Source organism: Eulemur rufifrons, chromosome 7 (genome assembly GCF_041146395.1).
Source record: "Eulemur rufifrons isolate Redbay chromosome 7, OSU_ERuf_1, whole genome shotgun sequence".
Classification (NCBI taxonomy): domain Eukaryota; kingdom Metazoa; phylum Chordata; class Mammalia; order Primates; family Lemuridae; genus Eulemur; species Eulemur rufifrons.
The window spans coordinates 174,659,893-174,676,332 of NC_090989.1; the positions used below are offsets into that span (position 1 = coordinate 174,659,893).

At 36.3% G+C, this 16,440-nt stretch overlaps 1 protein-coding gene across 2 annotated transcripts in view; it reads right to left on the reverse strand.

The window, feature by feature from the left end:
* Positions 1–16,196, reverse strand: part of MDFIC2 (MyoD family inhibitor domain containing 2) — a 107,744-nt gene extending 91,548 nt beyond the window's left edge. The window contains exons 1-2 of one of the 2 annotated variants that reach the window (XM_069473807.1): positions 16,107–16,196; positions 15,435–15,522 (exon numbers count right to left, since the gene is read on the reverse strand). In XM_069473807.1, coding sequence (XP_069329908.1) covers positions 15,435–15,522 — 88 coding nt within the window. In that variant the 5' untranslated portion in view covers positions 16,107–16,196. Of the gene's footprint in view, positions 1–15,422; positions 15,523–16,106 lie in introns of those variants that run through there. The other variant, XM_069473806.1, reaches the window with a different exon arrangement.
* Between the last annotated feature and the right edge of the window lie 244 nt (positions 16,197–16,440).

Consider the following 16,440-nt stretch of genomic DNA (forward strand, 5'->3'; position numbering starts at 1 on the left):
AATTTATGATATTTATCAATGTTTATGAAGGACACAGCTTGGTTTTACAAAGACATTGCCATGTTTTAAGTTTTCTCATCTTAGTTTCTTTTTCTCCATGCTATAGAAATGTCAGTTCAAAATACTGTTCTAGCATTTAAAAATCAGTTTCTAGAAATGTATTTTTCTTTAGAAAGAAAAACATATTCTTTAGAATAAAAATTACATTGATTTACACTGATTTTTCTAATACTGTTCTTTATAAAACATTCTCTATTTTTGCTAATGAAACCTGTCTACCATAGCTCACGAATAGACCTTGTGGTACAACATCCAAGGATACTTAGATTCAATTCAATTTCAATTTAACAAATATTTATAAGCACTTACTGTTGATAGACACTGCTGTAGGTATGTACGGAAATACAGAAAGGGCTAAGAAACCATACATTCCCTGGTGGTTTCAAAAAGTCAGGAAAAATGAGAAAAAGACTCAAAAAACGACGATAAGAAAAACGGTAAAGTAATAACAGTAGTTATTATTGGGTGCTAAGTGCTTGTCATTCATTATTGCTCTTTCTGCAAGGTAGCTGGGTTACTTAGGATGCTTTCAGCTGCAAATAACAGAAAATTCCAACACAAAGTAACTTAAAAAATAAGGTAATTTATTACTCACATATCAATTTTAGAGGTAGGATGGCTCAAGTATTGATTAAATCAATGGCTCAACAACACTTTTAAGAGCCCAGATTTTTTTTTTTTCCTATGTCATTTTAGGTTAGGTGTGTGGCTTTTTGCTGAGTCTTGCTTCTTTTATGATTATAAGGTGGCTTTACCAGTTTCAAGCATCACATAGCAACTTGATAGTATCCAAAAGAGGAGACCATTTTTTTTCTTGTGAACTATCATAGGAGCCAAAACCCCCAACACAAAGCAAAATAAAACAACCAACCAACCCACCTCCCTCCTTCCCCCAAACAAAACAAAACAAAACCCTTTACTAGAAACCTGTAGCACATGGGCCCTCATGTTTCCTTGTCCACAATGGTTTCACAAATTATTGCCTAAAAGGATCACTGGCAAAGGCAATGGGACCACCATAACTGGGTTAGGCCAGTCAGAATTTGTCCCACTTCCTGAGATTAGTGATGAGGCCAGCATCCCTGGAAATGCATGACCACACTGAAATGGATGAGTTCCTGAACAAAATTGAGAGTCCTTAAGAAAAATAAGAGAATGGATATTAAGAAGGCAACCGACTATGCCTCCTGCAATAGCCATTATTATTTTGGAATTATAGCATTAGAAACTGAGTGTCAGTTATGTTAAGTGATTTTACCAAGATCAATATCTAATAAGTTAGCAGATCCAGGTATCAAATATGGTACTAGTAGTCTGGGGGTTCCAAAGACTAGACCTTTTGACTGCATCATTCCCCATGGTACTGCAATGGAAAGATTTTAGAGTTCTGTATCTTGATATCTTTTGATTCATGTTGAATGTCTAAGACAAAGATGTTGCATTTTGGTATCAATATAAGACCTTATTTTTATGAAATTGAATAGGATTTGATAGAAACATGCCCCTACTTGCTTGCCATACTTTCTTATTACATTCCTTAATCTTCATAGAAACAACAAAGCTAAACTACGTGTCAAAATAGAACCAACCCCTGACTTGCAAACTTTACTGCTTCTTTGTATGGCATTTATGACTGTGTCCAATGTGTGTATTAACTTGTTAAAGACATCAACAGAATCCTGAATTTGTTTTATATCTTATAATTCGTTCAAAGAAGTACCATTATTACTGGTGAGGAAAGGGGGAAAGCCCTGTTTATCAAGACATTTTCTTCACTTTGTAATAAGGCGAAGATAAAACGAATGAGTCTTTTACCCCTACTGCTAACTATAGATTTCCTTTTCCCATCAGCCCCCAAATAAGTTGTAGTTTGACACATTCGATACTGTGAAATTTAATTTAAACCTTATATTTTGTTTCCCTTTCCAAATCAGCTTATTATCTTCCTGAGTGAGCGACTGAAACAAACTCTAAACATGATACTTTCTTACTATCAATTATTGCTTCCAGAGCCTACCAGAAAATATGACAGATTAATTTTAGGTAACCAAAGTTCAATGAACACTGAGCCCCAATTTCTAGAGCCCATCATCTCTAACACCTTGACAATGGTTAATACAATTTTGCAAATAAAGTAACTTTCAAGAAATCATTTAGTTATTTAATTCTCACCAAGTGGAGGCCATTCTCTATCTCTTCCTGTGTTTCCAACTGAGTAAAGAGCATGATCTTTTACCTAGCAATGTGATTACTGTCTTTGATGTCTTCTTCTCCTTCATCCCCATAACCACTTTGCCAGGAAGTCCTGACAATTCCAATTTTCAGTGAGTTCTCAAAATTTCTCTTCTCCTCATTCCCATTGTCATTCTTTTAACTCCTACTTGGGCTACTGCAAGCCCTCCTACCTGCTTTCCACCAATCCACTTTTTCTCCTCTCCAATCCACACTGCAGCCAGAGTGGTCTTTTAAAAGGCAAATCCAACAATGGCCTCTCTGTTCTTAATACCATCTCATGTTTCCCCGTTGCCCTTAGAGTAAACTTCTTTCACATGGCTAATAGACCCCTGTGATCTGCCTCTCTGGTCTAGTCTGTTGCCAGTATCTGATCCAATCCCCTCTCCTCACAGGGCATAGTGGCTTAACCAATGTGTGCTGACTGATGAGTTAGAGAATATATTAATAATATTATTTCTCATCAAAAGGTTCTTCTGATATGATAGAAATCTATTTCTCTCTGAAGCTTGCTTACCTTTAAAAAATGCAACTTTATATTCAAGCACAACACTTTGTTTGTCAAATTTAATATTAGACAAAGCACCTAAGAGCCTCCCTGTTTACTTCAATAAATTGGGGAAAGTTGAGATAGATAGAGGTTGTGAGATGCTTACCCTAGACCACAAAAAGACTGGATATCTGGGTAGAAATTAAGAGTTTAGATATTCGAGCCACTAGAAGGCTGTAATTTGATTACTTCTGCTTAGCTCTCAAGTTGTTTATTTAGTTTCTTTTATTACTAATGACAAATTCATATAATCTCTGTAGTTTCAATTGGTTAGACAGAAATATAGATGCTTATAATTACATATGTCTGGGTGCCCTGTGGAGCAATATGAATATTCGTGCCATCAGAATTTTTTGAACTGTATTAAATTCCTTCTTCAAGGATGGAAAAATATTTGACTTTAGTTTCCTCCCTTACATACAGTGAGGAGTTAAAATATTTCCTTTTTAAAGCATTTTGTTATTGTTTTTTCCATCTGTGGGGTATGTGTTAAGAAATCAGGTAATTTGTAACATATTATTTGATTACCTAAAAAAATAGCTTTCACTAAAAAGTACTATTATCATAAACTCACAGCCTTCTGACCACCAAAATAAAATTGAATTGAATTTATGATTGAAAAGTACAATTGACGCTGTAGATCCATAATGGCTATCAGAAAAAAGTTATGTTTGCCTCTGATTTAAAGCTTTTGCAGAGTGATATCTTTTATTCTTTGCTAATTCCTGCTATTTAAAGATTTAAGGGGACAAATTTTTGAAAATTCTAAATATAACAAGGAAAATCAGGGTCATGTCTAAGGTTGATGGTAAAGTGCTACTTGCTAAATATGAGAAAACACGGCTGTGTGTAATATAATTTTATTGCTGGAGAGATGATTTGATCAGATAGGGATATTTGAAAATTAAAGTTAGATTTGGCATCCAAATATCCTTAGGTTTTCAGGTTTTTGATCTGTTTATTAGCCATGCAAAAATATATTGCTGTTTCTTAATCTGATCGTAGTTGATTCTGCCACTGGAGTTATTTTTCCCCCACACTTTGATGTGATATGTTTTATTTTCAAGGGCTTGTTTCATAAAGATAAGCAAACAAAATGAGGATTCCACTTCCCTCCTCCACCAGCCATGTTTTTGTTTAGTTAGCCAGCGTCAATGGGAAGATATTAAAATGATTAATTCTTATGATTCATTTGCGTCTTAAATGACTGGCTATTATGGAAACTGAACTCCAACTTTTATCTCTCAAATATGAATGCAGCAATATTACAAAGTTATAATTCACTCTGAACTATTTAATCAGTACAACCTACAGATAAGTTTACTTCTGAATCTTCGCCTGATTTCATAACTAAGTCCCCTTTCCCATTCAAATCATGACTGTGCTGAAGATAGGTGTTTAGAGAATCCAACTAAATGAATAATAGGTTTAAAGATGTATCAGCTTCACTGACTTCCCCAAACTTTTCCAGTCTTCTTTAATTTTAATTATCAAAATGAGTGCAAATGAGGGCTATTGGTTATCTCTCTTCAGGTGTATTTCAAAGCAAAGTCTATGATGGAAAAAGCACTGAAATTAGGATCAGCATACCTGGCTTGAGACCTAGTTCTTTTGTCTATCACCCATGTGACTTTGGACCAAATTACTTAAACTTCTCTGACCTTTACCTTCCTCATTTGTAGAAAAAGCACTGATAAGATTTTCTGCATATGACTTTTATGCGACTACACTGAGGCATTGATGTGCAACAGATTGTCAACTGACAGGCAAAAGCCAAAGGTAAGGTGTGAGGACCTCACACAGTGCTTTTGCATAGTCCGTATATGAGGAAATTCCAGAACACATTGTAATGTATTCCTTTAAGATTTAAAAGCAAAAGACTTAAAACAACCTGAATATCTAAAAATGAGTAATTGGTTACATATATTTTGTTACTTCACAGAACACTGTGTATAGCCATTGAAATGATGCTTTAAATCTATATTTATTGCCTTGGAAAGGCATTTATGGTCATTTATGAGTCATCAAACTCTGTTATTAAATATTTGCATAATCATATTTTATTAAAATTATAAATTCATGTCTGTATACACATACATATACAAATATCAAACATAGAAGATGCATAGTAGCTATCTATGGGTGTGGGGATTCAGAGTGATTTTTTGCCATGTGTGTTTTCTAATTTCTCTAAAATAAACATAGATAAGTTACATAAAGTCATGCACAAACTTACACACATATGTTTGTACATTGTTCTATTATAAAACAAGTTATGTTACAAAACTCATACTCAGTCATTTATTCTAGAATTCAGAGGCCAGAGAGTTGCTTTTTAATTAATGGCCTACAGAATTTAGAAGTTTAACAGTATGCTGAATTTGAACACTCCAATGTATTCATGCCTTATAAATACACCATGTGTCCAAGTTATGCTGTTATTTTTTTAAAAAGTAAAAAAAGTCCTTAGTGTAATTTTCGCTCTTCTTTCATTACTAAATAAATGATTCACTTAGGAATTTCCTTTGGAAACCTGAACTACTTACTATCTATTCAGTATCTCTCTATGTTTATGCTGTAGTTTATCCTCATTTTAAAAGAGGATATTAGTTGTTTTCCTTTTTTTAAAGAAAAAAGGGCAAGCAATAAAGAATATTTACACAAAAAGTCTTTGCTTCTGAGAGACATATGTAAGAAATCTAAGTTAATATTTTTAAATTAATCCTGCTGTTTCAAATAACTCCTCATATGGTTGTTTTAGCCCAAACCTGCTAAGTCCATTAAAAACAAAACAAATAAAAATATTCTGTTTTAATTTTAAGATAAATCTGCATCTAAGGAATTGGGTGTATTCATACGGTTTGGTGTGCGTGAGAGTTGATACTGAAAAATTCCATCCAAATTGTTTTTGCACATTCTACTATATTTCAAATATAGCAGAAGAGCTTGTGCTTTTCTGAATCTCATGGTAAACAGGATGTGTTGTTGGTATTTTATTTCCCCAGCTGAATTGTAAGTTTCTTGAGCATGGGAATCATTGTGTATTACTTGTGGAACTCTGTGTCTTGTAGGAAATGAAAACATTTGTTGATTTGGTTTACTTAATTTTATATTATTTTTTAAAACAAATGCTTCTTTTGGAGTAGGAATGGTTTTTCTTATCAATCTGGAATTGCACGTATTGGTTTAATAAATTAGTTTTAAGACACATGTGAAGAGTGGAATCCTTTTTATTAATTTGTGGTCTGAATATAGACTTTTGATATGGTCTTCATTCTCCAGAAGATTTACTTACATATACATTTTATATTTTTATGAAATTTGTATCCAATATGTTTCAGTATTAACACATGTCTTTTGCTAACTCCAGAAGAAATATGATTTCCTATCTAAAGCTGAATTTTCTACATATAAAACAAAATAAATGTGGTAAGTGAAAGAGGAGCTAAAATGCTTTCTTCTCCTATTGTCTGTTTGAGATTAGAAATCGCGAAGCACCTTTCTTACCTGGCGCAATGTAGCTGTTTCATTTCAGATCCATGTTGGTGTGGAAATGTAGCTCAAGGTGAAGAATTGCCTGATGTCTTATTTAATACTACGCCTCTATGAGTTGTCCCCTCTACTTTTCTTGAAGTTATACACTGGCAGAACTACTGTCATTGCCCTTGCTTTTTGTCTTTGCTGCACATTTACTTCTCGACAGGCTTAAATAATGGCTAAAATGGTTGAAATGATTTATGCCTGTAGAGTGATGTCTTCATTTGCGCTATTCACAATCCCTTCTTTCTTTCTTTTCCTAATGGTCTGGTGAACACCTAGTGTTAGGTGCATTTTATTAGAGAGTACATTCCCTCTAAGTGCGGTTCCTACGCTGAAAGAAATGGGCCATAATCATATAAAAGTAAAGTATCTCTTTGCAGAATTTACAAGAAATGGAATGTCCTTATTCCTGAGGCATAGAACATAAAAGACGTTTTTCCTCTCGGTCTAAGACTGCTCTTTATAATAATGTTGATTAAGTGTAGCACATCAACAGCTGTTGTGACATATAGGAAAATGAATGATTCTACTGAAAATCTCTATTGAAAGGTATAAATCTCTCGAAATTTCTAGTTATCTACAATTTTCTTCTTCCTGTTGAGACAGGAGGGATTGGTTCCCGGTCTCTACAGATTGCTTCACTCCTAGTTCATAAAATTGCAGTTAATAATAGTGAGCTAAGATCATTCTGGATTTGATGAACTGCCCTATCATCATTGAGCGAGAGTCTTTAAATCTGCTATTTAACAACTTATAGGGATTTTGCACTGATTAATTCATCTGGTCATAGTCTCAAGGCTGACATGGCATCTTCTGGGCCTTCCATTCCATTGGGATCAACATCATCATTTTCTATGAAATGAACTTACTACTTTATAGGCTTAGTTGGAAAGAAATTTTAACCATCAGCTGTAGGATGTGCCACTGGAATTTAATTTGTTGACCTATGAGAACACAGAAGATCTCATCTTTTACTGAACTTTCTAAACATAAATTAAGGTTATCAGAGAATTGAAATGATTCTGACATTTGAACTTCAGTAGGAGGCCAATACATTTAAAGTAAGTACTCCCCTTCCTGAAATATTCAGTGTTTTATCAGCATTGCATATCAGGTTCTTAAGAAAATATTATCCCTTGCGGAGAAAAGCATGGGTCGTTAGTATTTAGAGTCTTGGAGTAGACATTATGTTGGGGCCACACAGCATCTATTGTCCTTTTATTCTGGTGCCAGAACCCTGAATTCCTCCTGAAGAAGCATCTACGTCTCATTAAGTATAGCCTTGTGGTGCTGTCAGACAAGGTTCCCTGCCTTGCCTATCCAGGAGGTGGGTTCGTGGCCAAAACTATTGAGCTTCCTTCCTTGGGACTTGGAGTTTTGAGGAGGGAAATAAGAGGACAGAAAAACAATGTGGAGCTAATTTATTGCAGGAGTGGTGACCTTAATATATTAAGTCTTGCTCTCAGGCTCACCCGGGCTGGATTAATTCCTGCCTCTCCTGGACCTAGATTTTCCTTCTAAACTGTGATCTACCACCAAGCCTTCCAATACATTCCCCTTTACATTAATTTAGCTGGAATCAGTGTCTGTTATTGTCCTCTCAAGCCCTGATAAAGCTCCCCTTTCATATTGCTAAATTTTGAAAGTAATGTGCCATCCTTTGAGAGTTCTTTACTATACGTTCTTTTGAGAATAATACACAATGGGATATATTTTACTACAATATATTTTTAGCAGGCATTCCCAGGGTGAAGAGTTTATTGGCATCCAGAATGTCAACCAGGGCCTGTGAAAGGCTCTAGGGTCTGTTCCCAGCCACACTCCTCACACTCATGGAATACCAGCCTTCTCTTGGGTCCAGATGCCCCAGGCACTCTTGTTTTCTTTCACTTCTTGGAGCATGATATGTCCTTTCCTTCCCCAGTACCTTTGCACTTGCCATTCCTTCTACCAGAGGTTTTATTTCATTTCCATTATGCTCCCTTTCAACAGCTGCTTTCTAATCCTTCAGGTCTAAGCAAAATCTCAAGGAGACTTCCCTTGTCAATAGTACTCAAAGTAGGTCAAGTGATCTTACATATCCTATTCCCCAATTGATAATTTTCATGAGGTTGTCTAGGAGGCATTTCACATGTAACCTGCCCCACCCAGATCTTCTGATTCTCCCTTTTCTAGCCAGTTTCCCTCACACTGTTCCATTCAGCACTACCATTTTGCAATGTCTCAAGGTAGAGCCAACCTCTGGCGCCTTTCTTTCTATCGGCCCACACCAAGGCACCAGGCAGTCCTGTTGGTTCTACCTCTAGATAGATCCCAAATCTATTCCCTCTCTTCCACCTTTACAGTTTTATCCTATCCCAGTTATCATCTTTTGCTTGTTCAGCTGCAATTGTCTCCTATTTTATTTCTGCTTCCTCCTCTTTTCCTCATGCAATGTGAATGATTGCTCATATTTCCCTGTTTAGAATCTCCAGTCACTTGTAATTCCAATTAGGAAAACAATATTCAGTCTCCTGATTGGCCAGCAAGATCTAGCATTATTTCCAACTTAAACACCCTTCGTTTTCCTCCTTTCTTCCCTCCCAGTTGTCTTCCTCCCTTCCTTCCTTCCTTTCATCCCTCCTTCCTGCCTATCCAGCCATTCTGAGCCCTACCACCTTCGTACAGGCTCTTCTCCCTGATGGAATGCTCTTCCCAGATTTTTGCACAGTTGGCTTTTTCTTGTTATTTAAGTCTCAGCTCAAATGACTTTCCCTTGGAGAGAACTTCCTTGACTGCTGATTCTAAAGAATGGTTCTCACGCCAAGCTCTATCACATTATCTTGTTTCAGAGCTTCAAAACAATTACCCTTGTGAAATGATCTTCTTGATGTCCTTGTTTTACTTATTGATATGACTTGCAAGGGCATATTTTCACATCCAATTTTTCCTATTGGCTATGCTTTAAAACAGAACAAAACAACATCCTATTTGGCTACTACCTTTCCTTCACTCCTATTTTGGTTATTTGGTAACACACTTTCATACGTTAATGAAAACTACAGAAATAAGAGCTAATGATTCTTCTCCTGTGTTTACTTAAAATAGGAATCTCAAGATATGCCATTTGTGGAAATTAACAATTTAAAATAGGCATTAGTGTGGCTTAATTTTTTAAGCTAGGCACACAAAAAAATAGCCTTTTTAGAAATGAGAATTATCTGAGTGAGAGAATTAGCATGGTTTAACATTTAGTCATTATAATAAAGCACTTAAGTACATCAGTTCCTTGAGGGCAGGAACTGTGACATTTTCATTTTGGGCATCTTTGTTTCTTTGCCTTGTATGTTGTCTATGAGTTCAAGAGGAGCTATGTCAAATGGTTGCTCAACTGAATAAAATGTCTATTTGGAATTGTTTTAATGTTCATGGTCTGAAATTATTTTTTGAGCAAATGAAGTAAGTTGTCTTAGAATGAAAGGGAAGTCCAGTGAATTTACGAATGTCAACAAATGTAAGATTCTCATTTCATCTCATTTGAAAACAGACATGGAAGTTCAGGAACGAGATAGGATTTTTGTATTATGCATTTGAGGTTTTGCATTATATTGAAAAGGGAATTTTTGGAAGCTGGGTTTTTGGGGCACTAGACTCTTTGCCAGTTTTTTTGGTTATTAGTCTCTAATATTCATTAATCTAAATGATAACCAGTGTATTCAGGGTGCCAAGTCATTGGGGACCAAACTCCTCTACATAAGTACTAGGTAAGGTTAGGAGAGTTTTCTCTAAAATAAACCTAAATAATGATTTTTAAATCACCAAAGATTGTGATTACCATGTGATTGCTTACAGAAAAGACACTGTACTTAGCTCAAAATAACTACAGAATTCTCATCTTCCATACTCTCTTCTTCCTGGCATTTACAAAAGGTGAGAGAAAATCTTTTTGATTCCCTTCACCCCCACATTTTCGGTCAAGTTTTTTTCTCTAAGCATGAATTTTCCCATTGGGATACCACCCAACTTGACAGTTCTTGGACAGACCTGACACCTGGTTAGAAGATTGCAAAACTACTGCTTTGGTGCATTGAGGATACACTTGTAACTTGGGATGAGTTTGCTTTGCTCCTACTTGTTACAATTGTGAAGAGAATAGCCCACTAAAACAATTACAGGTAGCTAGTCTTCTGAAGACAAAAATTTGATTTCAGTATTCTTAATTTCACATATTTTAGGTCAAATGATTGCTGTCTTGACTTTGCACATACATATAAATATGTATGCATATGTCTTTACATACATACACATTGACTTCGCTTGACTTTGCTCATACATATAAATATGTATGTGTGTGTATAGAGAGAGATAGATAGTCGATAGATAGTTGCAGCAATGTCTGTGAAAAAACAGTTTTCAGGAAATTGTATTACGTTTTATTTAGAAATGTACATTCCTAGAACAGAAGTTACAAACTGGTAGTCTCTGTGCTGGAATAGACCCCGGAACCTGGTTTCATTTGTCCTGAATAATATTTTATTGTTGTTGTTATTGTTATTATTATTATTACCTACACTTTAACAATCAGAAGATTTCACATAGAAATTTAGATTCCCTGAAAAATCAGAAGACACTATAAGAAATTGTGTGCATTTCAAACACTGGTGATGCTGTGATTTTAAACTGCAAATGACAACAATGTTAGGTCTTCCGTCCCTTCATCTTGCTGTTTCTCTTCCGTATCAAATGGTGTAAGCTACAAGCACGGAAATGGTTACCCAGAATGCTCCTTGGCTTAATGGGGTATTACATGCCATCCTATTCCACCTGTAATTTTTCCCCCCAATTTCTACGTTATATCAATTTTTCTTCCATAAAGTTTTTCACATTTGGGCCTATTTTCTCCCTCTCTTTGATATGACTTTTATTCAGGTCATGTTTTTCTCACTTCAGGGCTGCCGAATGGATTGCTCTCTTAATCATCACCATCCCTCCTCCCTTAACCTAGCCTCTGCCTGCCTTAGCCGGCTCTGCCTATCCGTCATAGAGTTACAGATTTGTAGACCCAAACTTTGCTTCAATATATTAGTTCCTGCCCTCAGACCTTCAGTGACAACACAGAACCAGTGTCCAACTACTTAACACATAGTCAGCACACAATCTTTTCTCTCCCCTCGTTTTGTGTTAATCCCTGCACAAATAACCAGACAATGCACCCATTTCCCTAGCACCAAAATAGGCATCTTCCTGCCTGTAATGACTTTGCTTGTAGCATTCTCTCTTTCTCTTTGCCCATATAGATTGTGACTGCTGTCAGAACTGGGCTTCCCAGACCACGCTGGTCCGTGACTGCACAGTGCAGCCCATCTTGCCTGGCACTTATCTCAAACTCATACCTTGTTCCTCTGATTCTCTTAAGACAGGGTCTCTCTGAGTATGGTTCCCAGATATTTTACTTCAGAATCACCTGCCTTATTCTTTTTTTTTTTTTTTTTTTTTTTCTTGAGACAGAGTCTCACTCTGTTGCCCAGGCTAGAGTGAGTGCCGTGGCATCAGCCTAGCTCACAGCAACCTCAAACTCCTGAGCTCAAGCGATCCTCCTGTCTCAGCCTCCCGAGTAGCTGGGACTACAGGCATGCGCCACCATGCCCGGCTAATTTTTTCTATATATATTTTTAGCTGTCCATATAATTTCTTTGTATTTTTAGTAGAGATGGGGTCTCGCTCTTGCTCAGGCTGGTCTCGAACTTCTGAGCTCAAACAATCCGCCCACCTCGGCCTCCCAGAGTGCTAGGATTACAGGCGTGAGCCACCGCGCCCGGCCTTATTCTTAAGGTTTTATTCCTTGGCTGCATCTGTAGCCTCCTGAATTCCTTAAGTAGGGACCCAGGAATCTGATGGATGAATCTAAAATGTGAGAAGTCTAGAATTTAGAGGCAACGTGACTGGTATTGGTAGAAGCCTAATGATTTGAGACAGGGGAAAACAGAATTCATTTTAAAATAAATGCATTTTTGGGTCTGCCAGTGGTGTTTCTCAAACATTGTTTACCCTAATAATTGATGATGGCTCTGGGTGTGGCTTTTACCATCTCTTTGACAGGCCCCTAATCTAACTGAGTAAAGGTGGAAGGCAAATAAGAGTCTCTTTGCCTTTCTGGCAAAAGCAAGACAATTGAATGAGACAACTGAAGAATAAGTTTCTTAAGCACGAGTATGTTTCCTTTCTTTATTTTTTATATTGTTCTCTATCATGCTCATACCTTGTCTCTAGTCATGCCATAATTAATAATCATTGAATTGGATAAATGGCATGAATGAGGCTGAGAAGCTAGGAAGAATAGCCATACTTAGGATGGTGGTGATGGTGGGAACTCCTGTTGGCTGCATGCCCACTCTGAGGTCAGGTGCTGCCCTCAGTGCTTTGTGTAGGTCACTCCAGCGAAGTGCTCACCCAACCGTAATAAGGCATTGCCATTATTCCCCGTATTTTAGCAGTGAGGAGCATTCAGCTGGGGTTCCAAGGGGAGGCAACAAAAGCACTATGATGTGAGATACAACCACTTTTGTCGTCCATGGGAAAAAGAAAACATTTGGAACAACTTAAAGCATCTATTTTTTTTTTTTTTTAAAGCAAGGATGGGGGAAGAGGAGGTTGATGAATTTAAAATTCTGATTGATAACTGTTGGGAAGGTCACTGTGATAAAGTGATTTAATAAAAGGAACAGGATTTGGAACTGGAAGATCTGGGTTTGAGAATCAATTCTCCACTTCCCAGGTCTGCAAGTTTGAGCAAGCTTCAGAGTCTCTCTAAGCCTCAGTCACTTAATCTACAAAATGGGGACAATACTACCGCACATCAGGTTGTTACGGATGTCAAACGAGGAGTGCATCGGAAATACTATAAAAATGCACAATGCTACTGCTATTCCAGACTGTTCAAGGTGTGAACTAAGCTCTCAAAAAACATTACTATTCTGAAGCATGCTTTTAAGAGGAAAAGAAACAGAGAACTAATAAAATCTTGTGGCCACAATTTCACAAAGCAGATATTCTCATCCCCAGCTAATGAAGCTGAGGCTCAGGGAAGTGAAGTAACATGCCTCAGTCACACAGCTAGTAGGTAGCTGAGCTGAGATTTAAAAACCATGCCTTCCTGACTTCAAATGCCACCTTCTTTTTACTGTACCAGTTTGTCTTTTTTTTTTTTTTTTTTAATAAACCAACCCATATACTTTTTCTTAACATTAAAAAAAAAGACATTTATGTTTGAAAACTAACTCATCCTGATAATTCCCAATTAAGATGTTGTCATCTAGCATCTGGCTCAATTTCCTTTTATGAAATATAGTAAACATAATTTGAGTGTAGCTTAAATGAAGTGTCCAAATGAGATAAAACAGGTCACCTGGGAAATTAGATTTTATAGATTACAAGAATTCAATGCCCAAGTTGTACTTAATGGACACAATTTTTTTTTTAAAGAAAATTCATCAGGAAACAATTGATTGGTCTATCAATTTCATCATTATTTCTATATGACATCTATAGTGTGCAGCAATTAAAGTAAAAATAAATAATATAAACTCACTGTAAGTCGTAATGAAGAACATCTCTGTTTTCATGGATTTGGGATTCATAAGAAAAACACAGGGGGATCTTTGAAGCAAGTTAAATTTTTTTTTCTTCTACCTTGTATTTAAAGAACTCTATTTAAAAGACCTTTTAATAAAAAGAAGTTAGAGAATTTTCTAGCCCTGTGGCTTTTTAAAGGAAATGATTCTGAGAACACTTTATGTCTGCATTAACTTTTATCCCCCACTATTAAATGTGGTTGCTGAGCAGTTGGGCAGAAGGAATGATCTTTTTTTAAAAAGTAAACATTTTAAAAATGAGGGTGGGGGTAGGGTGGGACTTAGGACAACAGTGGATTGAGAGTACGATGAAGTTGGAGGTGTTGATTTAAACACGGTAGGAAAATCTTCTTTGTGTCCAGATCACGTCCTGACAAGTAACTTACACTTTTTTTCCTTTGGAACACAATCAGGTGTTTGTTCCATTCACATGCTGTAGAATCACAACCCGGCATTAAATCCCAGCTCTGGCACCTCCTAATTTTGAAATTTTAGGCAAGTTACTTGAACTCTTTAAGGCTCTGTTTTCTTATCGGTAAATTGGGGATAGCAACTGCTTCATAGGGTTGTCACGATGATTCAGCATAATCATCAAAAAATGTCAATAAATATTGTCGACGTTGTTAATATTATTATTATTACTTTGGTGTGGTATAACTTACTTGACATATTTATTAGAGTCTCCTACGACCTCATAAAATAATTTTAAAAAATTTCAGGTACTTAAGAACTGTCCCTTTACAATTTAATAGATTCATAAAATGAGGAAAAAGACACAGCATACCTATTTAGATAAAATACCAAATCAGTTTCTTTTAAGAGACATTGAAGGTGTTCACAAAATCAAAAGATTATGAAACCAAGCCTTCTAGTAAATAATCACAGGTTTAGAGATATTTTCGAAAGTGCACAAATTTGCACTCATCATAGGAGAACATATCGATTTGTGTGTGTATTTCAAGCAACCATCTTACGCACGCCGTGCCACGGCCGACAGCATTGTCCCCTGGGAAGGTGGCTTCTCTAATTGCAGTGAATGGCGATTCTATTTATAGACATACTTTCCTACAGCATGCATCCCTTTCTGTGATTATTATTTAAAAATACTTGTCCTCAAATTAGTCTTCTTGGCCATAAAGCAACAAAATCTACAGCAGTAAAAGAACCTCACAGATACTATGTTTCCGAATTGAAAATGCATATTAAGTCTTACCAACAAAGTAATCTATGTTTCCTGCAACACGGGGGCTATAAAAAGCATTTTAATATTAAAGATCCTCAAATGGCCACTTAGGCCACATGTGTGTTAAAAATAATAATAATGAAAATCAGAAATACTAATATCATTTGAACTGCCAGGGCACTTTTTCTCATTCTCCCAGGCTATTCTTTGCTTATAAAAATTTTCACACCAATAGAAAATCAAGAGCAAGAAGACTTACCTTCCTTCAACCAAGAAATGTTATTTTTATCATTTTCAAAATGCTCAGCTGTTCTTACTTTTATCTTTTCCAGCTCAGTTTCTGACATCTAAGTGGAAACAGAATTTGTGATATAAAAAATTCATTAAGAACCCAAATTTATAACATTGAGTTTTATATTTAGAGACTACTGCCATATTATGGGAAAATTTTATTTCTATGGTTTTCCAGTTCACTGTCCAATGTCAAGTCTTATATTTATTTTATCCATTTGTGTTATTTTAAAATATTGAATTGAAGACTTTATATGACATTTCATTGTTCAGCAATACAGATTGCTATAAGGTCTTATAATTTCTGAATGTGAAAGAATAATAGATTAATAACTAGGCATGGGTTTGTAGCAAACAAACAAACAAACAGTTGCTGTTTTAGTGGGTTTTTTTATAGGCTATAGAAAAGCATGCTGCAAAGTGATATGCAAAGATATAAATAACAATAAAACACAAAAGGACATTTTCAGGAATTTATTGGGTGGAGTAAGAACCTTATGACCTAAGCCAGGCCAAGCTGAGCTCCCTGAAGGTGTTGGGGAGACCCATTCGGCATCTTCAGTGCAGTGCACTTGACTCTGACCGCTTGCTGGCAGTGAGCTAGGATGCTCTGCTTGAAGCAGCACCGCAGTGTACTTACCTGTGTGTTGCAAAAGGAGGAGGCCCAAGGTGTGGGGCTGGGGAGCAGCGGGTTGCAGCCTCCCTTATCTTTGGATGTCCAGCATTCCTCAACCCTGACAGAAATGAGCGAAGAAGCAAATACGCTCCCTCCCTGGGTGGTGCTAGATTTGTACGGCTGCCAGAAGCATCCAACTTGCGGCTGAGAGGCTTTTTTTTTTTTTTTTTTTTTTTAGGTAATATAAAGCCTGTGGTTCAAAACAATAAAAACCTTCTCCAGGCTAGCACTTATTTAAAATGACACTCTGCAAAATAGGGCAAAAATAATGAACTCCTTTCAAATGGACAAAGTTTCT